Below are 23,851 nucleotides of genomic sequence, written 5' to 3'. Positions count from 1 at the left end.
TAGCCTCACGAAAGACACAAGACAGCGAGAGAAAATGACCGCCATCAGTGATCTCGCCGTCCGACCAGCAGAGGGACCAAATACTTTTCAGTGTACCCTGCCGACATGTCGAGGGGACTACCTCATTCAAATATCGTGGCCACTGAGCTGGAAAAGTTCACGAGGCCCCGAGAATAGCTCGCCAGACACCCACGTACCCATACTGTAATTTTCACCATTCGTCGGACCCGACCTTTTAAATTAGGGCACTGAAGGTCTACAGATATGTTCTAGATGGCAACGCATACTTTTTTACAGCTACGGATGTGGCTCGTCGGCTCGAATTTGTCTTTCGGAAAGAGATCATTATTGTAGGTATCGGCTATCCCACGAGCCATGCCATCTATGACAAGCGTCGATTATCGGACTTCACCCCTTCCTCTTCGAAGCCATCAAAACCACCCTTGGGAAGAGACGGGCAGCCGCTTGAAGGCGTTGAATATGGTGGCGCAGAGCAGTTCCTCAAAGCCCTCCTGACTGAAATCGCCCCTTATGTGGAGGACAATATCTTCCAAGGCCTGAAATTCAATCGCCATAGTCGCTACCTTTTCGGACACTCCTTCGGCGGCCTGTTCACGTTGTATTCTCTCTTCACCCGGCCCGACTTCTTTGGCGCCCATCTGGCAGCAAGTCCTTCCATTTGGTTTCAAGACTGCGAGATTGTTCACAAACAGGAGAAGGATTTCCTTTCGAAAGACGTCATTGGCAGAACCATGACGCAAGATTCATGGAGCGTCGAGGAGCTCCAAACCCAGCCAGCAGATCTTCGTCTCATTATGACCTTTGGATCGCTTGAGGAGAACCCAGAAAAGCGACATAACGAGGCATCCGAGGACTATCAACGAAGACTAGTGCTATCTCAAGCAAAGGGCATGAGGAGAAATACTTTGGCCATGGCAAATCGTTTACGTGCAAGTGGAAAATTTCGAGATGTTTCAGTGGGCGAACTGGCCGGCGAAGATCACGGTAGTGCGGCAGTATGTGGCGTGCAGCGAGGAATAATGAAACTTTTTGATTTATTAAGATAGAGACCCGAACTTTGGCTTGGAGAATGTATATCTGTAGCCATTAGTCCACAATAGAGAATACATGTCCATGGTATCTGTTAACGAAGTTCGGGCGCATCATCCGTTGGCTTCCAACCAAACAATTTTCTGACTTCCATGAAAGCACCCACGACGACCAGACCGACTCGGAGAACAAAGATTATAGCTCGACCTTTGAAAGTATCTAGACCAGGCAACTGTGATGATTGTCAGTCTCGGTAGTACATAAGCAATGCATATACAAACCTACATTTTGAGCAGCGCTTCTTTTCACCCAGGTAAACGCTCTAGGAATCATTGCGTTCTCGTATGTCTCCAATTGCAATCGAACCTCCTCATCCGAGACGGTTCCCGTCAAACTCTTCCTCTTTGCCAGTGCCAAGAGAGGCCCAAGTGCGTCGGCAGTGTCGTGGAGTGCTTGATTGGCACCCATCCCCCTGGACGGAAGCATTGGGTGTATGGCATCGCCAATCAGCCAGACTCGGGGATTGCCTATTTCCGGGCGGTGGGAGGCTTTTTCACCCTCGAGTAGTCGGCGTCTCCAATCAACGGCGGTGTCGCTTGACGTTCGGAAGGGAACTCCCTGAATCGCATCGGGGTCGAGCGCGTCAATCAGCTTCAAGTATTCCGCATGGAAACCAGCTTCCATCAGCTTGTCTCTTAGAAAGGCTTTTGCATCCGGCAATTGGGCGGCTTCCATTGACGACAGGCCTTCAGTCCATGCCACCCCGACCATCAACGACGCCTGCTCTTCATCGTAGTTGCTGGGTTTCTTGATACCCTTCAGATCTGTCGCGGCGGAAGCATTCTGGGCAGATGGAGAAAGGCTGTCTGGGAGATATGCTGCTGCAAATAATGTCGCTTTGGCCGTGGCGGCAAACATGGTGCCCTTGTCCAGCAGCGGACGCGGAAGGGCTCGGAGGACGGTCCAGGGAAGATGGCATTTGCCTAGCATTGAACCGGCACCTAAAGAAGATGTGGCACTGATGTTATTACAACCCAGCTGCTTGTTGGCGCGGCTGCCGCTGCCCTCAGCAGATACCAGAATGTCGCAGTCCTCACCGGACCCATCCTCAAAGTGCACCCTGATTCTGCTTTCCTTGCTATCATCACCACTTCCGAGCACTTCGAACCTGACAAACTTCTTGCCGTAGCGTATTTTGCTCTTTTCGCGCAGAGGACTCTGAAGAAAATTTCGTAATCGAGCACGTCCAATCGGCGCGCTTTTGGTGTAAGCTGGGAACTTGCCAAGATCCAATAATAGGTCCATCTCAGGGCTGTATATGGCCGGTGCCGAAGATACAACGCCGCCTGATCTGCCAAAACACAACAAGAGGTCACTGTATTGTCTTTCGGTCAAGCAAGCCCGGAAACCAGTCAGCGCGTGCGCCCCAAGACGAATTTGATATCCGTCTCTGTCTGATGCTTCATGATCGCGTTCGAATAGCAATACTTCGATTGGATCGGTTGCTTTGTTGATCAAACCATTTGCAAGACATGCACCGGCTAGGCCGCCTCCAACTATAATTACTTTCAGTGGTGCCATTTCTTTGTGTTGATCCGTTTGTTGCGTTGATATAAGAATAATCGTTTAAGAAAAGTCGCGGGCATTGCGCATCTATTTTCAAAGAGAAATGCAGTCTTTATTCAATGATATATGGACTGACGATCATACATACAATCTGATCTCGTCAAATCTCACGCCTTATTTTCCTATGATCTGGAAATCAACTAAACCCCCGCCGGCTGTTCGACGTCTACACTTACGTATAGTGCCTAGTGGAGGGAGCTTGCTGGTAGCCAATTGTATAGGCGCCGTGTTTGTCCGAATTCACCGAGAGCGATGCCAAGTTCCCCCGCCGGCCCCACACATTGGCGTTGTGATGCAAGAACCAGGCCGCGCGGGTTGCAAATACCAACCCGAGAAACTTTGATGGGTGCAAGGTATGTATTTTCCAAATTTAAGCTGAAACGATTGGTGATAATGAATACATGTCAGTGTGCACGGTGAGTGAAAGCTCGAGAAATTCCACTTCGAGATTAGTGATGCCGTGCTAACACGAAGGTGACACGATACCCAAATACAGTTTGTTTGCTCACAACCGCCCCGATTGTCTCCCTTGCCAAGATCAAGCCCAATCAACGGCACCAAATTGTCCGAGATTCAGCTTGATGCATCTGAAGGCAATCCCTGGCATAATTACAAATTTGTGCAACCAGTCTCAACAATTTGTAGTGAAGTTGTACGTTTTTTTTTTTTTTTTTCAACAAAAATTTGTTGATACAACGACTTATGAACAATCTGGGTGTTAGCAGGGATTTTTGCTCCAGGGGACCATCGGGGCTGATGGTGCAGCGTGGGAGCATCGTTTAGTGCTGGGCTGTGCCGCTACTACTGGGGGCAGATGCAATCTCGTGCGCAAAAGGCTTCCGCCCGTAAACGATGTACCTGTGGATTAATCAGCATCTCCCAGTAAACCCCAGAACATGTATACATCTTACCCCGGCCAATAAAAGTGAATATTCGGATCCGCCACATCTTTCAACGCTTGCGCGACAATGGGCTGAATGACATCCTCAGGAAGACCGAGACCGCCTTCGCCGAGTAGCTTTCGAGACACGTTCTTGACCACCTCAAAGCTGGAAACTGACGTGTATCTCCCTAGACTCTGTTCTGGCTCCGTGCTAGGCCAGGCGCTTCCGATAACTTTACATCTGATCTCGACAACATCCACAAAACCAGCCTCGACGAAATAGTCCTTGAACTTGCGCGCGGCTTCAAAGTCCCGGCCCTTGGCCGCGGCCCCAGCCTGTGCGAGATGGCCCCACTGATGTAGGCCAGTTCCGCGGTGTGAATTGTCATCCGAGTCGATGCTAAAGCTGTTGTCTTGGTATTCGATCCATCCGCCCGGATTGAGATTATCGAAAACCCGCTTGATCACGTCGCGATGGCTCACGTAGCAGCTAAACATGAGCCGCGCATGTACCAGGTCGAATGGTGCGCCACACATCCATTCTTCCTCGGCGTCTGCGCGTACAAAGGAGACGTTGGGCACGGTGGCGGAAACGTCGGGCTGGATGAGACTGAGGTCTGCCCCAATGACTTGCGATTCGGGATGGCAGCGTGCAAATTCAATCGCCCAGATCCCTATCGGTATGAACAAGCCCGGGTCAGCATCATTCACATTGAGTAGCGCAGGGATGGTAGCTTCTTACCTGTGCCTGTTCCAATGTCTAGCACCCGTGGAGGATCACCTTTGATGGGGGCACTGCGAAGGCTGAGTTTAGCAATTGCTTCCAAACAAGCGACCTCATGTATAGTGCTATGAAAGGCACCATGGAGTTTCCAACGTTTTGCAAAACCCAACATGCTAGACAGGCAGTAGGGATCATCGTACAGAAGCAGCGCATCTTCCACCTTATGGCTCCGTTCCACCGGATCTTGCAGCAAGTACAGCTGGAGACAAAAAGCTCGATGGATCAAGTTCAGACGATCCTGTTCAGTGCTATCGTTTGGAAGAAAGTATTTGTCGGGCCTATAATTTTGCCAAATTCTGCCTTCGGCATCTTCGCGAGAGTCAGGGTCGTCAACGGTGCTTTGGTGACCCGAGTAATTGTCAAAATTTGTTCGCGCGGGGTCGCTCAAAGTCGCCTGTCGCAGTTTGAATGAATTAGCGATGTGGATTCAATATCTTGCAAAGCATTTGGTTTGGATCTTAGTATACTAACCCTGGTCGACTCTGTAATCTGCGTATTTGTCTGGCTCTCCATATGGTGGTTTGGTCAAAAGCTCATGCCGGAAATGAATATAGGAAAGCGAGATACAGAAGCGTACGAATTGTATGGAACGTCTCCTGACACTGAGACCAAACCGGCAGAAGTACGCCGTTGATGCATTCAGGGTTGATTATCAGATCATCGGGACGGACTACAAAATGGCATGGGTCTCGGGGCCTCAGGGTCGGCGGACATGGTGTATTCTCCGCAGCCTCCAATCTACCCCAGTCAATGACAGCCGAGGCCGACTGGATATACCGCAGGCACGGGCAAGTCAGTTGATTTGCTGCTTGCAAGATCCCTGTATTGTCCTACTGTACCACGGTACATTGCTACGCTGCTTCATCTCACAATATACGGTAATGATACGCGATGCGCGATAACTTGAGCCTGCACTGCAGAGTTACATGCATCTAGCTAAGAAGTAACGAAGTGTCTTTATTCCAATGCCGCTCATCGCTGCCCCTGTCCCGGCACTTCCTTCCGAAATACTTCCACTTCTACATCTGTGCGCACATGAATCATGTTGGACAATGGCGTGGATGCTCGAATACATTCATTTCCATCAATTGCACTTCGTGATGGGATACCCCTAGCCTCAACATCATCTTTTCCATCAATGGTCGACCCGTCGGGCCCGGTGTCGAAACTCTCTGGGATAGATCTTGGGGGCTTGGCCTCAATGCTGGTCAGATGGATATGGTCCCCGTCCATGGTGCCATCCAGCTTCGTCAGCCCGCCAATCGATGTCGGGATGTGGTTGACGCTGATAACACGCTTAAAGCTCTGCCTACTACGCCAATTGCGGCTCCCCGACCGGATGTTATTCTGAGCCTCTAAACTGAGACTGCCGTCATTGCCAGAAGAACGACCCTTGTTCGTTTTACCAGGGAAAACTCGGTACTGCCTGTACAGGAGTGGCCCAATGATGGGAAGACAAGCACACACTACAGCCGTGGTCTCTTCAGCAGCGGTCAGGATGAGAAATACGGCAACACCCCCTGCGCGATGCCAGTCAGTATAATATAGATCTCCTGATTGAGCGGACACAGGACAAAGGAACCCACTGTGGTGACTTACAGCTTGGATCTGTCTTGTCATCTGTGTCGATGATGAGTGCTAGTATGCGAGCCAACTCCAGCAAGCAAGCAACAAGCCCTATTCCAAACACGGCCATCAAACCGAGTCTCTTCTTCCTATCCACTCGCAGCTTCGATATGGCCCACAAGGGCAGGACAAGGAGGGCAATGTCGGACAGAAGACTGAAGACCATGGGCATTGCCACGTGCAGAACTGTTGTAGCGTCGCATTGCCCGTGGATATCCCCAGGAACTGGAGCATGAAATCTTTGAAAGTATTGTAGAAAATACCATTGCACCGGCTTACATTGGAAAACATAAAAGCCGGTTGATCCAACAAACCACAACAGGATGTAACCAATGTTGGCCCACCAAAAGGTTCGCAGCGCTGTCGAAGAGCACAAAAACAGTCGCTTGTAAAACAAGAGGAGAGTCATCTTGATGCATACAAAGAAACTGCTCATGAGTATCATGGTAATCCAGACATGCTATAAATAGGTATTAAATCAGTGCCCACTAATGATCACAAAGGGCTGGACGACTAATAGGAGCAGTTAAGTAACGTACCTTGAAGATATTCGATAGATTCGAGGGATCCTTGCCGTTTGTTTCCCAGACTCTTTTGGTATGCAGACCAAGACCGTAGTGGGTGGCAGCCATCAGATTCCCGATAATGGCGTTGAGTAAGACCTACGAGCAATATTCAACTTTCTGGGAAGTTAATAACGCGGCGGGGGTCAGAACTTACACCACTCAATCCGATAAAGATCTCCTCAGCAATTACTTCGGACCGTGTTGATACTGATTTCCAAGTTCCCCATAGTCTACCTCCGATAGAGATGTTGGATATGACGAGAAAGCATATCAGCCAGCCCCATAACTCATGCTGTCTGCTTTCGTTGGCCATGCCCTGGGCCTCCAGAGGGAGTTGAACTTGAGACATTGTCACATTGCAGGCAATAGATCAAATCTTGGATGATCGAACATGGTTGGGTGAGATGTTTTGCTTATTTGAGATTGATAGATCTTTGTTCTCTTTAGATACAACGCCCGGAATGTTTGTTGACAACTTGTCCGGCCTCGGAAGGTCGTGAGTCGAATTATCTTTTCGAAAGACACAGAAGTCAAAGAAGACCTCAAAGGACGTCAAGGGTTGCACAACATGAAGACAAAAGTACTTTTTGGTCGGAAAATTGGTATGAGGAAAGCATCGGGACAGGACAGGTGTTGTACAGGCCCCGAGTCCTTGGGTTAAACCAGCAGGACTTTAAGTGCGACGTGACAAGAAACAGCGAGCGATGGTCATGATCCCAAGACCGTTCTACGTTACACATGCTTATGGGAGGAGAAGTAGACGGGAAAGCAGCTACGATCTAATGGTCGCCAGGACAGGACCTTGCTTTCGCCGAGACACCCAAGTCGCAGCGTGGACCTCTAGAAATGATTGGTTTTGAATAGACTGTAGACGAGATATAATAAATTATTGATTCGATTATATTCTTTAGATCCGAGTCCGGATATAAAGTCCAATGCGTGACACATGGTCTGTCTGCCGTAAAGATAAATGATCGGCTCAAGGTGTATGGTCAGTTCTTGGAAGGAGCACTGGCTAGTGTGGGCAGACAGATCCGACGATCCAGGCACATCAAACGGTGGGTTCTAAATGGTGCGAATCTCTCCAACGCCCTGCTGGGCTGATGAGTACAGCATGCTTGGATCTGCGCATACCCGTTGTTGGCGACAAACTATTCGCGCCAACAGAACTCTTCTGTTCCACGATCCTTGGCGCCCACTACCACGTGGCGGACGTGCATGTCATCTTTGTACGCTTCCTTGTGGACCACGAACATTTTACAAGATGTTAGATTCGTGCAGCTCTCTTCTCGCGCCTATGGGTAGAGAAGCGTAATGCCCCGAGACCACGGGCAAGAAATCAGCATGAACAGTTGTACACACAATAGGTAACGTGGCTAGGATGAACCGATTTTTTCCCCCGCAAAGCTTAGCGAAACTAAATCAAATCCTTTACATGGTACACTTCGTGGATTGCTTCGATATATGATAAAGGTCATGTAAATTGCTACTCACATCCCGCATGGATGGGAAGATAAAAATGAAGCACAACATACGAATTAAAGATCGGTGAAGGAACCGTTATTGCGGTGTATCTGCTGTTCGATAAAGCCGGTGGTATTCTCCGAAAACGTGGTAGGCCAGGTGGCTCGGGTGGTGGTGTTGAAGAAAAATAAATGGATAGGTATCTGTGCAGCATGGGGGTTCCGCGACACGCTAAGAAATTTTACCATATCCCTGAATTATAGCGGGTTTGACTCCATTTAATGGGCGGCCTTGGAGGATTGATGGGGTTTATTACCTGCTTATTGCCACTAAATCCCACAATTCTATAGCACACCCATTACATGACTGGCAGGATTTTTATTTTGCTATAGCCAGATTTGCCGCTAACGCATCTGTGCGGCAGGGAGCTATCAGCGGCCCACGGGGAAGATTCCGTAGCGTACGCTATCTGGTTTGGTACATACTAAGTTAGCAGAATGTTCAAACCCAAGCAAGGGTCAAGGGACTCTGGAGCGTCGTCTGACAGAGAAACTTGGATTTATCAAAGGAGTTATTTTTACAATTCAACTGGATTAATCTGAAGAGAAATATGATACGATCATAGTCTTCTGTCCAAAAGTCCGACTCTAGTTACACAGCAGCCAACTAAGATCCTACATTGGTGTTCGACGAGAATAAGCGTTGTGTCGGAACGTTGAAAATGCCTTTGCATTGCGTACGGAAGCAGGCAAGCGGGAAGGGGCCTGGACGCCAGTATGCCAATGGGGTTTTCAAGGCTGGAGCACTAAAATCTGGTTCTGTACCACTGGACTATACTGCATACAGTTTACCTGCTGACGGGGGTATCCCGTCCTGTTCCACTCCCTTCCGAAATGGTGATTTGCACTTCAATGCTTGGTTTGTAACACTAAATTCGCCGCCGTAGTTGTAGACTTCTTGGCATTTCTAATCATAACCATTACTGGGCCTCTGTCTTTCTTGCGACAATACACGAGACTCGCGGAATTGTTCTTCCAAGATAAACACAACGCAAACAAGTGAGTAGTTTCCAAGATCGACTTATCAATAACAATGGTCTCTTACTCGCGTCTGCATGTTACAATTGTTCGGTGCAATGTGAAACAAGATCAATAAAAGGTTGAAGTCTATAACAGTTGCCAAGTTGCCACCACGTGCCTCGGTAGTCCACAACTGCCTGTTATCACGCACCCCTGCGGTGAATCACCGCAAGTGCCAGGGTGCAAAAGAAGTCGTCGAATCAAAGATGAATAGACGAGATCGAACCTCCATTCTTGACCCGGCAGTAGTATCACTTTGCGGGAACGGCTTTTGACTATGCAAAGGCTCCTGAAGTCTTCCGTAGCTCCTGGATAGCCTGCTTTCGGGCCGGTCCGAAAAGGAATTTCCAGTTCCCTCTCCACTGTTGCTCTTATTGATACATATATATGCATGCCCTCAGACCCGGCAGCCAAACAGACGAGTCTTGGGATTGCAGCTACAGCAAATTGAGTCTTTGGTCTTTCCCGATTTAACCATATCAAAGATAAAATGGAGCCGACCAAGGAGACGGCAATCACTACTGATGCCGAGGCTGGCAGGTCCGCGCCCTCGGACGTCTCAACTGATGGCTTGCCTCTCGAGGTGGACTACACGCCGGCCCAAGAAGCGCGTGTTGTCCGCAAGCTAGACTGGAACTTGATGCCACTGTTTTTTGTCTTTTACATGCTCGCCTTCCTTGACAGAGGCAACATTGGTAATGCAAAGATTGCTGGCATGACCGAGGCTCTTGATCTCGTAGGCAACAAGTACCAATGGCTCATCAACATCTTCTACATAACCTACATCGTCTTTGACTTTGGCATCCTGTTCTGGAAGATCTTTCCTCCTCACCTTGTATGCACCGTCGTTGTCTTTGGATGGGGGCTTCTCGCCACGGTCCAGGCCGGTGTCCAGAACTGGAGTGGCATGATGGCGCTGCGTTTCCTCCTTGGTGCCTTTGAGGCATTCTTCGGTCCTGGCATCATTTACCTCTTGTCATTTTTCTATCTGCGCCACGAGATTGGCTTTCGTCTGGGTATCTTTGTATCCGCCGCACCTCTGGCCTCGACCTTCTCCGGCGCTCTCGCCTACGGCATTACCAGCGGACACTCAAAGCTCGCAAACTGGCGACTGCTCTTCCTCGTCGAGGGCCTTCCGACCGTCGCCATGGCAGCCGTCGCCTTCTTCTTCGTACCCGACTCGCCAGAGAAGGCGCGCTTTCTCAATGCAGAGGAAAAGTCCATTGTCCGCTCCCGAGCGGTGCGACAGGTTGGCACCGACGCCAACGCCCGAGTCGGCGGCATCAATGTCAAGGAGATCATCCCCGTCCTCCTCGACGCCAAGGCCTGGATCTGTGCGCTCATGTACTTTTGCGGCAACGTGAGCTACTCGAGTCTTCCCGTATTCCTGCCCACCATTATTGAGGACATGGGCTACACCTCGATCAATGCTCAGGGTTTGTCGGCTCCTCCCTCGTTTGCCGCGTTCCTCTTTGCCTTGATTACCACGTGGATCGCAGACAAGACGCAGCAGAGATGTCTCGTCATTGTCGCATCATCAATTGTGGGTGGTATTGGATTCATTGTTCTGGCCTGTGTAGACACCGTGGGTGTCCGCTACTTTGCCACCTTCCTAGCCTCGGCTGGTGTGTTTTCGGCTGTTCCCAACGTCCTTGGAGTAACACTGAGTAAGTCCCCAATTTAGACGACAATCCCAAATTTCAAGAACTAACTCATCCTACAGATAATCAGGGAAGCGACTCGCGCCGTGGATGGTCAGTCGTTCTCATGAACACTCTTGGTCAGTGTGGGCCATTCCTAGGCACCAACGTCTTTCCCACCACTCAGTCCCCCAGATATACCGAGGGAATGGCGATTTGCGCAGCCTTTATGTTCTTCTGCGCTGTCCTTGCCTTTGCACAGAGATGTCTCCTCTCCTGGGAGAACTCCAAGCTTGACCGTGAATTTGGTCCTGTGGTCAAGGGCGAAAAGAACACACGTGGTGGGGAAGACTACGGCTCCCATTTTAGATACGTATTGTAGATTTGATCTGGATTAGCGGATTGGGTTAAGAAAGAAGATATATGAATACATAAGATTACACTGTATAGTACTTGAAAACTCCTGCTGTCGACTCAATCGCTTTGTCGAAATTGCGAATTGTTTATCCTATATCAATGTATGGTAGGCGCTATTTCTATCGAGACCTAGTATTACGTGAATGTACATTTTCGTCCAGCAATTTCATGAGACTCTTGTACGATTTAGACGACAGCAGTTCTCTTGACATACCCACTGTCCCAGTAACCAGGCCACTCACTGGGCACCGACTCAATGATGAATCGGCACAAGGCGGCATTGACCTCCCCAGGTTTCTCGAATTGTACCCAATGCCCTGATTCGATTGTGACCTCGGTCAAGTTGCTGCAATGCTTCCTCATTGGCTCCGCAAACCTGGTCATCTTGGTGTCGCAGACGAGATCCCACGATGCGTGGATGAAAAGCACCGGCTGTCGCAACTTGCCCCCGTTGGGCGCGTTGGCATTGTATTTCGCATTCTCCTCGTGGTGCATATAGTAGTGTGAGCCTCCCCAATATCCAGTAAGCTCCATATCCTTGGTGTACTGCTCAAGGATATCGGGTGTGACCATGGGCGGACCCGTCTTGTCAACGCTCGGAGGCGCGGGTAGTCCACCGTACCAACCCGTCTTGCGGGTTAGGGCAAGCGGGTGAAAGCGCGTAGTTGGCTGCTTGGAGGGCTGCATTATGGCCTTGCAAAATCCGGGAATGTCTTTCTCGAACCAGGCCACGGTATCTTCAAAGTTCTCCTCGTAGTTCTTCATGTAGTCCCATTGTCCAAATTCGTACTGGTCTGCGGGGTAAAGCTCTCGGTTCACCAGCGGAAGGAGACCAGCCCAGCCCAGCTCGAGGGTTTTGTAGGGTATGCAGAGGTTCACCAGGGCCGTCACGGCTTCGGGATGCTGCGCAGCGACCGACGAGGTGACGCCGGCGCCCCAGTCGTGCCCGACCCACACGGCGGCGTCACGGCCGGTATCGCGGAGCAGCGCCATCATGCCCTCCACGAGGGCCTCTTGAGAGTAGTCACTTCCCACCCGGCGCGCCGTCGACCTGCCATAGCCGGGCATGTCGGGTGCGACGGCGCGAAAGCCAAGCCCTCCAAAGGCATCGAGTTGGGGCTTCCAGGTGATAGCACTAGCCGGCCAGCCATGGATGAAGATTATCAGTGGTCCATCGACGGGACCAGCCGCTAAATAGTGAATGCTGCGGTCTTTGGAGTATTGGACTGTATGTTCAGTAATGGCCGCCATGGTTGCCTGTGATTTGCTTAGAATTGTTGATTATAGTCGAAGGGGTCAAGGTACATACGATTTATACATGTAGCGATTCACCCACCATGAGCCGCTCTTCTGAAAGCTGCGGAAGCTACGGGAAGTGACCTACTTGGCGCTGCGGGGTAGTGTTAGGTAGCTACTAACTACCTAGGTAGATTGGCATACTAATCAGGTAAGGACCGTGAACTACTGATGATCCCCTCTTTCCCAGCCCTTATACAACATCTGATTACCTAGGTATAAGTCGCTATTAATATCATGATACACGGCCCTTGATAGTGGGCCAATATAACGGACAAACTTAATAGTAAGCCACCATAACGGACAAAAGTAGCACACGATTCCCTGCGCTGAGATTATGTACCCAATCCGGTTGCTCCCGTACACACATCCACGTGTGTGAAGGCTTGATAAGCCATTTCTTGATTTCAAACCATGAAGCGGCCGCAGTTACCAACAATCCATCGTCCAGCTTCAAAGTAGTCAATGCTTGGCCTGACTTGACCATAACGCAAGAAGTAACTCCGTTCTCGTTTCCTCTTCCCCTCTCTCCCTTTTTTTTCTCCCCTCCAGCAGAATGGTTAGCCACCGTAGCTAGGACGGGATCCGAAGTAGCTAGACTGATCGTCAGAAGGGCGCGGAATAATCAGGTGACAATTTCGGGATGGCATTATCATAAAAAGGCTTTCTATTGCAGCAATACATATCGTACTAGAAAAGATGCTATTCACGCACATCATAAGCAGAACGAAAACTAGGTGAAAATAATTTCAGAATCGCTCATGAGATTTACGTCAACAGTCCAGCATATATTCTGAGGAAACCACGACTCAACGATCATTCTTATCGGAAGCTGAGCACGTATACGACAAGTACCCCGCTACCCTGCTAATCACAGACAGCTACAACACCTACTTTTTTCCCAGAGTGACCATGAGCTCATTCAACCCAGTGCACGCTGGAGAACTGACGAGATGCTATCTAGTGTGGAACATGATAACCTTTGGTAGTGGTAGTAGTAGTGGGAGTGCACGTTGCCGAAACCGTAGAAGTGTATGTGGGAATAACACAAGTGCCGCACGGAGGACAGGTGCCCGGGAGCGTCGTGGTTGTGGTTGTGGGACAACAGTCTGTAGGACAAGGCACCGTCACACTGGTCAAGACAGCAAGGGCGGGGCACGCCACCGGAGTTGATGGTGGCGGACACGCAAAGCACGGCACTGTTGCGCATGTTAGCATGGTCGTTTACCAATAGTGTTAAAGCCATTTGTCTCAGTGTGTCCAGGCTTGGAAGGGGTGGAGGGCGAACACATACAGGCTAATTCCGTGGTAAACGTGAAGCAGCTAGGACCGATTATGTCGCCGGTCCTGTGCACGGTATCGATGAAGGTGGTATAGCAAGATGCTGGAATGCCCGTGATAGTTGGGTGTGGTTGTGGGTGTGGGTGTGGGAAAGGAGGTATATGTGGAGGCCGGTGGATCGGAGGCACGGCAACGCTGAGGCAGGTTGTCAGTCGGTATTGTTGAAAAATGAATTTTCTACTCATGAAGTGTCGCTTACACGGAGCCAACCATCACCAGCCCGACAACAAGACGAACGATAGAGGTTGGAGAGACAGACATGGTGCCACGGGTATAGCTCAGACCAATCTTATACCAATACTGTAATTATACGATGCCAAGAAGGACGTGCAAGGATAAAGTTCTGATGGTTGGCGGAACAGTGAGTTGGGATAACAGAGATGCGACTTTGGTATATATGCTAGTATGAACGTCCGCAAGAACTCTTTGCACCCTATCCGAGATCCGGAGCTGGCGCAGCTGAAAACTCGTACAAACGGCAGCTTGAGACCATATTCTGAATCATGAACTTTGGTTTTGCTTATTGCTCCTCAAATTGGAAGGATCTGCACGGCTGGAGCGTCAAGATACCAGAGCACGGCACAAGGTGACGTTACCAGGTGGCAGGCGACACTTGCGTCTTAGACATTATACACATTGATCGATATACTATTCAGTGAAACCAATCGGCAGCTGCAAGTGTCGAGCGTTGAGAAGATAACTGCCGCGGGGCGATATGGAAAGCTTGTTTCACTTGGCGACCATCCTCGGCAGGCACATACGGTGTTGGACGTGCAGTTTGCAAACCACAACACTCGGAGTGACTATACCTTGCGAGCCACTTGTCATGTCGAATCCATGTCTTGGTCAAAATACACGGCATTGCCTTGCAGGCGCGATTTTGCTTGAAGTTTATTTCTAAAACACGCAACCGTTACAATTGGCACGACTGGATTTATTGACGATAAGTCTGAGAGTAAATACACATAATCTAGTCCGAGACGAGTTCAAATGAATACGTCCGAACACTGCAGGAATCGGCCAACGATATGAATCACCGTGATTCTCGTGATACTTTTATAATCCAAATGTGAATAGATAGGAGTTGAAATCATGTTTGTCCGTTGTCAAGATAAATTAGACAAAATTTTGTAAATGGATTTATTTGCCGTTACAAGCGCGATCAGGAGTTTGATCCCATTGATGCGAGCTGTGATTGATTATTGAAAGATGCAGACGAGTCAAACAAAATGACAACTAAATATGGCCCCGATCGCCTGAATTTGTCATACAGTTGGCACTCAATGTGCTTGGACGAAGATTTTAGTCCAAATCAAATCGTCTACGCTTGGCTTAGTGGGAAAGAAGCAAAAAAAGACTTGGACATTACCCTATAGTCTGAACTCTACTTGAATTTCCCCGCAATCCATCGAACATACCTACTAATGCAATGACTATGATTTGAGACTTTGGGATATACAAAGGCAAGTAAAAAACCCGAATTTGAGACATGGGAGTAGTATTTCGGTATGATAAACACGAGAAAATATGGTGTGCAAGTGAGATCTCCACTTTTGGCCTCGGCTGTTTCTTAGTAACCTAGGAAATCTCTTCGGCACTAGATGATTCGGACACCATATTTGCAAAAAAGAAAGGACCAAGATATCTCAGTTATAATCTGAGATGCATTGGGAATTGAGCCCAATGCGGGGGTCGAACCCGCAGCCTTGAGATTAAGAGTCTCACGCTCTACCGATTGAGCTAACCGGGCGTGTCCTTGTTGATTGACGGCATGGTTCTTAATAGATGTGATATTAAAGAAATGACGCGAAACATTCTGGTCTACGGGGTCGCCGGGGCTTGACATTAATCTTGCCCTGAAGGCCTTGTACCTAGGTAGGTCTTGACCGTTTTTATCACCCTGTATTGGATTTGTTTTCTAGTTTTGAGAACTGACATTGGCATTTTGTGGTCGACTGGCCCAAGACGGGTCTTGCTTGATACATGTTTATCGATATTCCTAAAGTGGAAATTTTCTTTCCTGGACATGAATCATGATATTGGTCTACTGGACAAACCACACATTTTTCGTCTCGAGCTTCATGGTGGGATCTACTAGCGAGAGATCATAGTTACGGACAATCTGGGGAACAAGCTTATTCATCTCTAGGAGGGCAATGTTCTTCCCGAGACAAGTTCGAGAACCCAGGCCAAACTAGAAGGTAGAGTCAGCAAGTGGCCAGCCCTTGTGGAGAGTGCCAATCATGAGTTCCGCTTACCGCAAGCATGTAGTTATCCATACGTTGTGCTTCCTCTTTACTCACTAGCCAGCGCTCTGGCTTAAAGGCTTCGGGGTCGTCACCAAAGACGTCGGCATTGCGACCCGCAACCCATGGGTTGATTCCGACGATAGTCTGTGATCATTTAGCCATAGGTTTCTAACAAAATTGCGAGTAGAAAGACCCAGACAATGTTGCGCAAGTTACTTACACCTTTTGGGAAATATTGACCCGAAATGGTGGCGCCTTTATCGGGAACGACCCGGCTCAGAGGTAGAGATCCGGCTGGGTGTAGCCTAAGGGCTTCCTTGATGACTGCCTGCAAGTACGGCATGGACTGAGCATCGGCAAATGAAAGAGGGTCCTCGCATCCCTTGGCGTGCTTCTCGTCAATCTCAGCTCGAAGCTATGCAATGAGTGGTTAATCAAGATTATTCGGACTGTGAAGGCGTGGGTCTCACTTTGGCATAAGCTTCCGGATTACGCATGAGGCCCCAAAACATACTCGTGGTATCACTACCAGCGGCGACATTGCCTAGGCAAACGTTCAAGGCGTCTGTTTCGCTCATCACATCCGGTTTCTCTTGGTGGAGTTTCATCAATCTGGCCATAAAAGTTCCAGTGTCCATCAAGTCACCCTCGACTTCGGATCTCGCCAGGTAGTCTTTAACTTGTTTCACCGTGAATGCAGCAACGGCAGCAAATCCATTTGTTGGTCCAAGCTGCATAATCTTCAAGCACATATCATGTAGTTCGGGTATGACGCCGATACGAGCCGAGTATGCGAGGAAGTGGTGTAAACTCTTGATGAGACCAAATGGATCCGTCCCATTGTCGAGAAACCCGAATCTTTTATCAACCTTGACATTATAATGATCAGCCATTCGATGTTCAAAAGTTCTCACAAGATTTTTTAATGTACGGACAGTTCCGTACCGTGATATTTCCAATGACATCAAAAGCGTAACACTGCATCCACCACTGCAGGTTGACTGCCTGTCTGTTCCTACAATCTAGTAAGCAACGGAACAGAGAAAAGAAAGCAGAAATGCCCAGGAGGATTGCAAGTCCCGAGAATCGTTGTTCTTACTGTGAAATCGAACCGAAATGTTTTTGAACAAAGTGAATACACTCATCAACTGCCGGTTCCATTTTCAGAAGTGAAGACATGGTGTATAATGATGCACCCTTTCGTCTCATGGCTGCATGCTTCTTCGGATCTCTCTCTGAGAATGTATTCTCCTTGTAGTCGCCGGCACCATTGGCAGAACCTTGATACCAGGGACCTTTTTGGAAATCCGTGCCATGGCCATACAGTATTTTGCAAGCTGCAGGATCGTCCAATGAATACTCATTTGGTGCGATACGGACGATAGGGCCTGTATGCCTTTGAAATCAGCCATGTATATCAACAAGGGGAGTGTCTCTTTTTTCATACCATGATTTTTATGTAACTCGAGATTCGTGCGATGGGCCTTGTGTGTCCAGACTTCTTTGAGATACCAGAGACGAGTAAATCGTGCCCAAAACGGGCCGGGTATAGCTCGAAGGGGAGATGTGAGAGCAGCGACGATTGTATAAATGCCATATGCTAGTAAGGCTGTACCAACGGCAAATGCAAGCCGGTGTTCCGGCTTATTCGAGTCAAACGATAATGTCTCGAGAGCTGGAATCTGAGACATATTGACAGCCGCCCTAAGGAGTTCGCATCTATAAAGTGTCAAGGAACGTCAAGTCTTTGTGGTAAATTAATTATTGCAGAAAATTACTTTCTGGGAGATGCATTTTTGCAGTCAGCATTGAATAATATATGTCTACATAGACCCATGCATTAGCTAAGCGGCTCTTTTCTGTGTAGTAGTACAAGAAACCCGCAACCTGAAGCGCGAATCCTGCAACTGCCGAAAGGAGGGGCAGCGTCCATTGATCGACAGCAATGCTATCCAATCGTCATCACTGGAAGGGCATTGGTAAAGTTCCTTGCGCGGAAAGGGCTCTCAGGTCACACTATTACAAATCACAACTCGATGGTAAAAGGGTCATTAAAAGTCATGCAATGCAGACCAGTCGGCAGGGCGTCCGCGAATCCACAGAAAGTGCTGAATCAGCGGAGAGTTTACAGAGTACGTTACACTACCGAAATTAGCGACACGCCTTGACCACCATTAGCTACAGTGTCTAAGTTGAGATTGCAACAATGGTTTCTTCTCATAAGCAATGATTTCATAATGCATAATATAGTGGAATTGTTCGCACAAAGTGCAGTTCGGTCGCTTCCCGGAGCAGAAGCAAGCCGTCCCCAATTCGACGTGCTACCGAAGACAGCCCGTTGCCCGCCTACCTAGACATAACAGCCACATTCACCAGCATTTGCTCCGAGAAGAATTGACAAAATGAAATCGAAATTCAATTAGCTCACAACTCCAAATCTTAAAGAAGTATTTTTGTAGTAAAAGGTTTTAACTGAAGATAATTGGTTCACAACAAAAGGTTGCCAGAACTGACATATGTTCATGTCAATATATTCCACCGGACCAATGATAGCAAGTACCCTTGGCCTTAGACTTATAGTTGGCCAATCGTGGTTCAAGTGTTACCATAATTATGTGGCATCGTCGGTACTTTTCTAAATAAGACAAGGCAATGAAGAAAGCTACAATTTGATCCACATTCGCTATTTATGGGGTCCAAGTCACGGTATTCACAATGCCCGATAGTCCGGAACACAAACGGACAATCAAGTTGTCCGGGCTCCTCCACGGCGACGCGAGTTTCCGTGCGCAATTTCACCTCAAGTTAGACACGAACAGGGTTCTCCGCCAGTCGCTACATACAAGACTATAACCATCGCTATCCTTTTATTTAGTTCGTACTCTGGCACAGCTTATAGACACATTCGACGATACACGTTTAGTCGAAAAATCCGGTTTCTTTCTTTCCATGCACATTCTGAGCCTTCTCTGTGACATTCGGTCCCCAGGAACATGGAAGCCCCAAAAGATGGCGCCGCACCGCTGCACATTCTGATCGTTGGCGCTGGGATTGGGGGCTTGTCTGCAGCTCTAGGACTGCGCCAACAGGGACACAAGGTCACAGTACGCGACAGGCTACTGATAAACATTTAAAGTTTACTAACGGGAATAGATGATTGAAAAATCAAAGTTTGCTGCAGAGATTGGCGCGGCGATTCATTCGGCATCTAACTGCAGTCGTGTTCTCCGGAGACTCGGAGTGTTTCCCGAGGAACATGGGGGAACCCCACTTGTTGGCGTATGAAGGTGCCTTGAAATAGCTTTGATGGAAACACTTTCTAACTTTGCTGGACCTGATTAGTTTGAAATGCGAAGCCCTGACGGTCAAATTCAAGGACTAACTGACCTGGGCGCAGACGGAGACAAGGACAGTGCACAGGCAAGTATTCGTGATCTTCTAATGCCGCCAACTCCATATGTTGATGCTGTTGTAGGAGTACTTCTTGATCCATCGTGCTCATCTTCATCAAGCCTTGAAAGATCGTGTACTTTCGAGCGATGCACCCGGTATCCAAGTGCAGCTTCACCTATCTTGCCGCATTGTCGCTCTGGACACGGAAAAGGCTACTTTGGTCCTCGATGATGGTCGCTCCTTTTCCGGAGACATGATCATTGGCGCCGACGGAGTGCACGTGAGTACAACCAATTCTAACAAACCAGCTGACCGGATAGCTAACTAGAGTCTACATTCAAAGTCATGGACACGTAACTATATCAACGCAGCCATCAAGCCATTCTCATTTGGCTACAGCTGCTACCGATGGCTGGCGCCCAACGAGGACCTCAAGAACCATGAAGCAACCTTGGAGCTTAGCAAAGTGAAGGGGAAAATGGTGGAATGGAACGCAGGGCAACGCCGCGTTCTCTACTATGCTTGTGCAGATCACACCATTTCCAATTTTGGTGCCTTTGTTCCAGCAGACAAACAAGAGCAAGATCGCACGTCAGGTGAGATACCACCCGCTGCCTCGCAAACAGGCGTGAGCTGACATTTTTGTCCTTTCTAGCCGTCGGTTGGAATAACCCAGGCTCTAAAGCTCACTTGTTGCAATTGTATCACGATTTCGGTGATGAAGTACAGCAAATTCTTCAGAGTGTACCAGAAGGTGACCTGAAGGAGTGGGATCTCATGGATATGGCTTCACTGCCGACTTGGCATAAAGGCGCTTTGGTACTGATTGGAGACGCAGCGCATCCATTCCTACCGTGTGAGTCGTGAACTAAAAGTGGGCGATATTGTGGTAGATGAAGAAAATATGCTGACTCAGGCGATGTCCAAAGTCATGGGCCAGGGTGGCGCCATGGCCATAGAAGATGGCGCTGCGCTTGCCGCATTGTTTCCCCATGGTACAACCCGCGCTCAGGTATCCTCTCGCCTAGAGCTCTGGGAGGAATGTCGTCGTGAGAGAGTAGAGCGCATTCAGAGCTTTACACGGTGGAATGGAAGATCCTCGGATGATCCCAGTCTGCCTCGACCGAGCTGTAAGTTTTCTGCCAGCCAGTTGACATGTGATCACAATTCTAATGATCATAGACGAGGAATCGATGAAATTTGTGTTATTCTGCATCAAGCACGATGCATGGGAACACGCTATCGACACTCTGAAAAAGCACATTGAGTTACAGTAGTAGCAAACAGTCAATCTTCTGGCCGTCCTTCGCCTGTATTTACAGATGACCAAATTCCATTTCAATAGCGCATCAACACCTGTTCGCACTCAACGGTTGGATAGTCGAAAAACTTTGGTCATAGCTTATAGAACAACTCGCTCTTCTCTAGATTTCTGGGTCTATCACCAAGTATTTTCTGATCGATGAATTCATAGATTGGGGCACAGTAGTCAAATGCTGAGAGGCATGCAACGTAATACTTGTGATGAATCTTCCCTCACATTGGCGCATCTGTATTAAAAGTCGATTGAAGAAGATCCCTTGGTTGCGAAATCGATCCTAGTATGGATGACATTGAAATTGTAATGAGGCCGTTATAGATCACGGAATGACAAGTACAGCACCGATCTCTCATCGACACAAATGCACCTTGATCTATCTAAAGTCTTAATCCATCTATAACACAATGAAAATATCTATTCTAGCTACAAAATATATCCCATTTTCTGCCGCAGCGACATCTTGGTTCATATCTGTGTTCTAATTGTACCAATCTCCATCATCCTCGATTGATTCTCCCCGTTCCGACTTGTCTAGCAGCTCCTGGACAGTCCAAAGCTTGAAATCGTGATTGGGCACAGTATTCATGTTTTGGAAAGGCTTTTGGTTCAATAAATGAGCAGCGCAGGCATCATAATTGTCGTAGGCGTATCGCTCGGGATCATGAACGTTGAGCCACTTGCCAGTGAATTTGGCAATGCTGCGCGGGTTATTGGCAACCTCGTCCCAATTGGTGTGATGAAATGCCTCCCGCGACTTGTAGCCAACCTTCTGTGCATTCGCAGTTCTTTCAAAGCTGTTTGCTGTCAGTACCATATCCATATACACAAAGGCGAGTAATAACTGGGATTTGCAGCTTACCGAAGATGATTATGAACCTTTGTAGCAGTTGCAACGCCCTCAACACCACCTTTAGTGAGACAAGCTACCAGTGAAAACGCGTCCTCAAGGGCCATGGTGGCGCCGTATCCAGACGAAGGCACAAATGCATGGGCAGAGTCTCCGCATTGCACAACTCGGCCCCCGTCGGACACCCACTTGGGATGAGGGTCGCGAAAACGCAGCTTCCAGTCCGTCGCCTGATTGCCAGGTGTGGACTTGATCACGTCATGAACAATAGCATCCCAGCCCTCGACATATCTGAGAGCGCCGCTCGCATCAACGACACGTGTCCAACTTTCAACAGAGGTTCCGTCGTCCTTGTGGGTGAGGCCCCAGCTGAACTCGGTAGGCGACATACCCATGAAGAAATGAGCTCCAGGGCCGATGTGCAAAGAAGTCCACTCTCGCTTGTCGCCAAAAAAGCTCGCGATACGGGGGTTGCTGAGCGCGACCTCAGTCGGGTAGCTAGTTCGATACAGAGCAAAGCCAGAGCTAATGGGCGTCTCGTGTTGGCCACGGATCAGACGCAACGATTTGGACCCGACACCGTCTGCCGCAACGACCACGTCGGCCGTTACACTGCGTCCATCCGCAAGATGGATACCGCCGTGTTCTGGGGTCTCGAAGAAATCCTCCACGGTCTGGCCGGTTTCGATACGAATGCCATTTTCTCGTGCATAGTTGAGCAGCAATTCGTAAAACTCTCGGCGACTGACTGAAATCGTGGGAAGGTTAGGGGAGCCGAGATTGGCCCCAAAGAGCTTGTGACCATCGTGTTTGAAAAATTGGAACTCGGTAGAGATGGCTACACTTTTAAGCCGGTCCATGAATCCGGGCCACTTGGATGGAGTATGCAACCCTGGCGATTGAATGAAGAATATTTCGCCTGTACCAATCGTTAGTCTTTGTGTTGAAAGATTTGCCTAGTCAGAGGACTTGCCATAGTCGCCAGGCTCTTCGCGCTTCTCAAAGACGTGAACACGGTGACCACGTAAATGAGCCTCAATAGAAAAGGCAAGGCCAGCAATACCTGCTCCAACCACAAGAATGGGAAGATTGGTTTCGGATGGTGATGCCATAATGTAAGAGTCGATCAAGTTGCGGATGTGATATAATTTGTTATGCTGAGAATGAAAACTCGGGTGCTGGCCATCTCACTTATACTGGTCGACACCATCGTGTCCGGAGTATCAGGAGGACATGTTACAGACCAGAGGCTGTGGAAATACAGTGTATCCATGCAATCAAGATGCTCCACTGTGAGTAAGTTCATCTGTCATTCACTCGATACTGAATAGCTATACTCGGTGTTCGGCCGGCGAGGTTTTGCGAATCCAGATCCATGGCAAGGCCAACAGCATACGATCCACTACTCAGCATTATACAGGTCGAAGCAGTTGACCTGTGGCTCAGTGTACATTCTGGGTGGAGTAGCGGAGGATGGAAGCGCCGATAGTGCGAATAGACACAAGTTGTTGCGATCCATTCTGCGGCTTCTCGCTGTGGGCGGACAATCATCAGTTGTCCGATCTCATGGGAGAAACTTGAAAGCATACTAACCAGTCGAACCCACTTATGCAACGCACCCCCTTTTGCAACAGGATTCCCCGCAAAACAGTGATTTTTCAATCTTTTATAATTAATTAACAAAAAATGGTAAAAATAAGGAGAAACTTATTTTAATATCTTTTATAAATAACTTAATAAATATTATAATTATTTTAATATTATTATTTTTAGTTAAGCTATAATAACTTATTTTAATATATACTTTTTAAAAAAATACAAATTTTATTTTATAAATTTAATAAATAAATAAATAAAATTTATATTAATAAAATAACTTTAATTATACTTAATTATACGTATAATAAAAGTATTAAATTTAATTTTAGCTTTAAAATAATACGTTTTATAATTTTTTAATTTATTTTAAAACTTTAAAATAAAACGTATTTTAAAAATTTATAAAAAATATAATATTAATATTTATTAAAGATTAAAATCATTATATATATATTTTTAAGTTTTAATTATAATATATTTAAGTTTTAAACTTATATTATAAGTATTTATAAAAATAAGCATATTTCCTTGAATTTAAAATTAAAACTTTTAATATTTTATGCTTATAACCTATTATAAATAAAATATAAATATTTAATTAGCATTATTATATTTATTTTATATTATATAACGTTTATAATATAAAAATAGTTTTAATTTAATTTTCTTT

The 23,851-nt window shown here is 47.8% G+C and overlaps 9 protein-coding genes across 9 annotated transcripts; 3 read left to right on the top strand and 6 right to left on the bottom strand.

Moving 5' to 3' along the window:
• Window positions 1–34: 34 nt before the first annotated feature.
• PFICI_03336 (uncharacterized protein) lies at window positions 35–1,111 on the top strand (the record flags this gene model as incomplete). The annotated part of the gene is made up of 3 exons (XM_007831917.1): window positions 35–204; window positions 263–1,016; window positions 1,064–1,111. The coding sequence occupies 3 exons, from the start codon at window positions 35–37 to the stop codon at window positions 1,109–1,111; spliced, it is 972 nt and encodes a 323-aa protein (XP_007830108.1).
• Window positions 1,112–1,144: 33 nt separating this feature from the next.
• Window positions 1,145–2,631, bottom strand: PFICI_03335 (uncharacterized protein; the record flags this gene model as incomplete). The annotated part of the gene is made up of 2 exons (XM_007831916.1): window positions 1,145–1,282; window positions 1,336–2,631. 2 exons carry the CDS (start codon window positions 2,629–2,631, stop codon window positions 1,145–1,147), a joined length of 1,434 nt encoding a protein of 477 aa, XP_007830107.1.
• Window positions 2,632–3,455: 824 nt separating this feature from the next.
• Window positions 3,456–4,856, bottom strand: PFICI_03334 (uncharacterized protein; the record flags this gene model as incomplete). The annotated part of the gene is made up of 4 exons (XM_007831915.1): window positions 3,456–3,534; window positions 3,588–4,233; window positions 4,302–4,737; window positions 4,815–4,856. 4 exons carry the CDS (start codon window positions 4,854–4,856, stop codon window positions 3,456–3,458), a joined length of 1,203 nt encoding a protein of 400 aa, XP_007830106.1.
• A 459-nt stretch (window positions 4,857–5,315) lies between these two features.
• On the bottom strand, window positions 5,316–6,884 carry PFICI_03333 (uncharacterized protein; the record flags this gene model as incomplete). Its single annotated transcript, XM_007831914.1, has 4 exons — window positions 5,316–5,863; window positions 5,943–6,429; window positions 6,509–6,631; window positions 6,690–6,884. The coding sequence occupies 4 exons, from the start codon at window positions 6,882–6,884 to the stop codon at window positions 5,316–5,318; spliced, it is 1,353 nt and encodes a 450-aa protein (XP_007830105.1).
• Window positions 6,885–9,568: 2,684 nt separating this feature from the next.
• Window positions 9,569–11,100, top strand: PFICI_03332 (uncharacterized protein; the record flags this gene model as incomplete). The annotated part of the gene is made up of 2 exons (XM_007831913.1): window positions 9,569–10,745; window positions 10,802–11,100. 2 exons carry the CDS (start codon window positions 9,569–9,571, stop codon window positions 11,098–11,100), a joined length of 1,476 nt encoding a protein of 491 aa, XP_007830104.1.
• Window positions 11,101–11,321: 221 nt separating this feature from the next.
• Window positions 11,322–12,386, bottom strand: PFICI_03331 (uncharacterized protein; the record flags this gene model as incomplete). The annotated part of the gene is made up of 1 exon (XM_007831912.1): window positions 11,322–12,386. One exon carries the CDS (start codon window positions 12,384–12,386, stop codon window positions 11,322–11,324), a length of 1,065 nt encoding a protein of 354 aa, XP_007830103.1.
• Window positions 12,387–15,816: 3,430 nt separating this feature from the next.
• PFICI_03330 (uncharacterized protein) lies at window positions 15,817–17,712 on the bottom strand (the record flags this gene model as incomplete). Its single annotated transcript, XM_007831911.1, has 7 exons — window positions 15,817–15,966; window positions 16,031–16,165; window positions 16,242–16,436; window positions 16,492–16,890; window positions 16,967–17,036; window positions 17,121–17,409; window positions 17,469–17,712. The coding sequence occupies 7 exons, from the start codon at window positions 17,710–17,712 to the stop codon at window positions 15,817–15,819; spliced, it is 1,482 nt and encodes a 493-aa protein (XP_007830102.1).
• Window positions 17,713–19,014: 1,302 nt separating this feature from the next.
• On the top strand, window positions 19,015–20,691 carry PFICI_03329 (uncharacterized protein; the record flags this gene model as incomplete). The annotated part of the gene is made up of 8 exons (XM_007831910.1): window positions 19,015–19,125; window positions 19,175–19,300; window positions 19,364–19,445; window positions 19,534–19,694; window positions 19,758–20,010; window positions 20,070–20,270; window positions 20,344–20,544; window positions 20,597–20,691. The coding sequence occupies 8 exons, from the start codon at window positions 19,015–19,017 to the stop codon at window positions 20,689–20,691; spliced, it is 1,230 nt and encodes a 409-aa protein (XP_007830101.1).
• Window positions 20,692–21,213: 522 nt separating this feature from the next.
• On the bottom strand, window positions 21,214–22,442 carry PFICI_03328 (uncharacterized protein; the record flags this gene model as incomplete). The annotated part of the gene is made up of 2 exons (XM_007831909.1): window positions 21,214–21,529; window positions 21,595–22,442. 2 exons carry the CDS (start codon window positions 22,440–22,442, stop codon window positions 21,214–21,216), a joined length of 1,164 nt encoding a protein of 387 aa, XP_007830100.1.
• Between the last annotated feature and the right edge of the window lie 1,409 nt (window positions 22,443–23,851).

The sequence above is a fragment of the Pestalotiopsis fici genome (assembly GCF_000516985.1).
Source record: "Pestalotiopsis fici W106-1 unplaced genomic scaffold PFICI_Scf_2, whole genome shotgun sequence".
NCBI classification, from domain to species: Eukaryota; Fungi; Ascomycota; class Sordariomycetes; order Amphisphaeriales; family Sporocadaceae; genus Pestalotiopsis; species Pestalotiopsis fici.
This window is presented reverse-complemented; position numbering and strand designations above follow the sequence as displayed.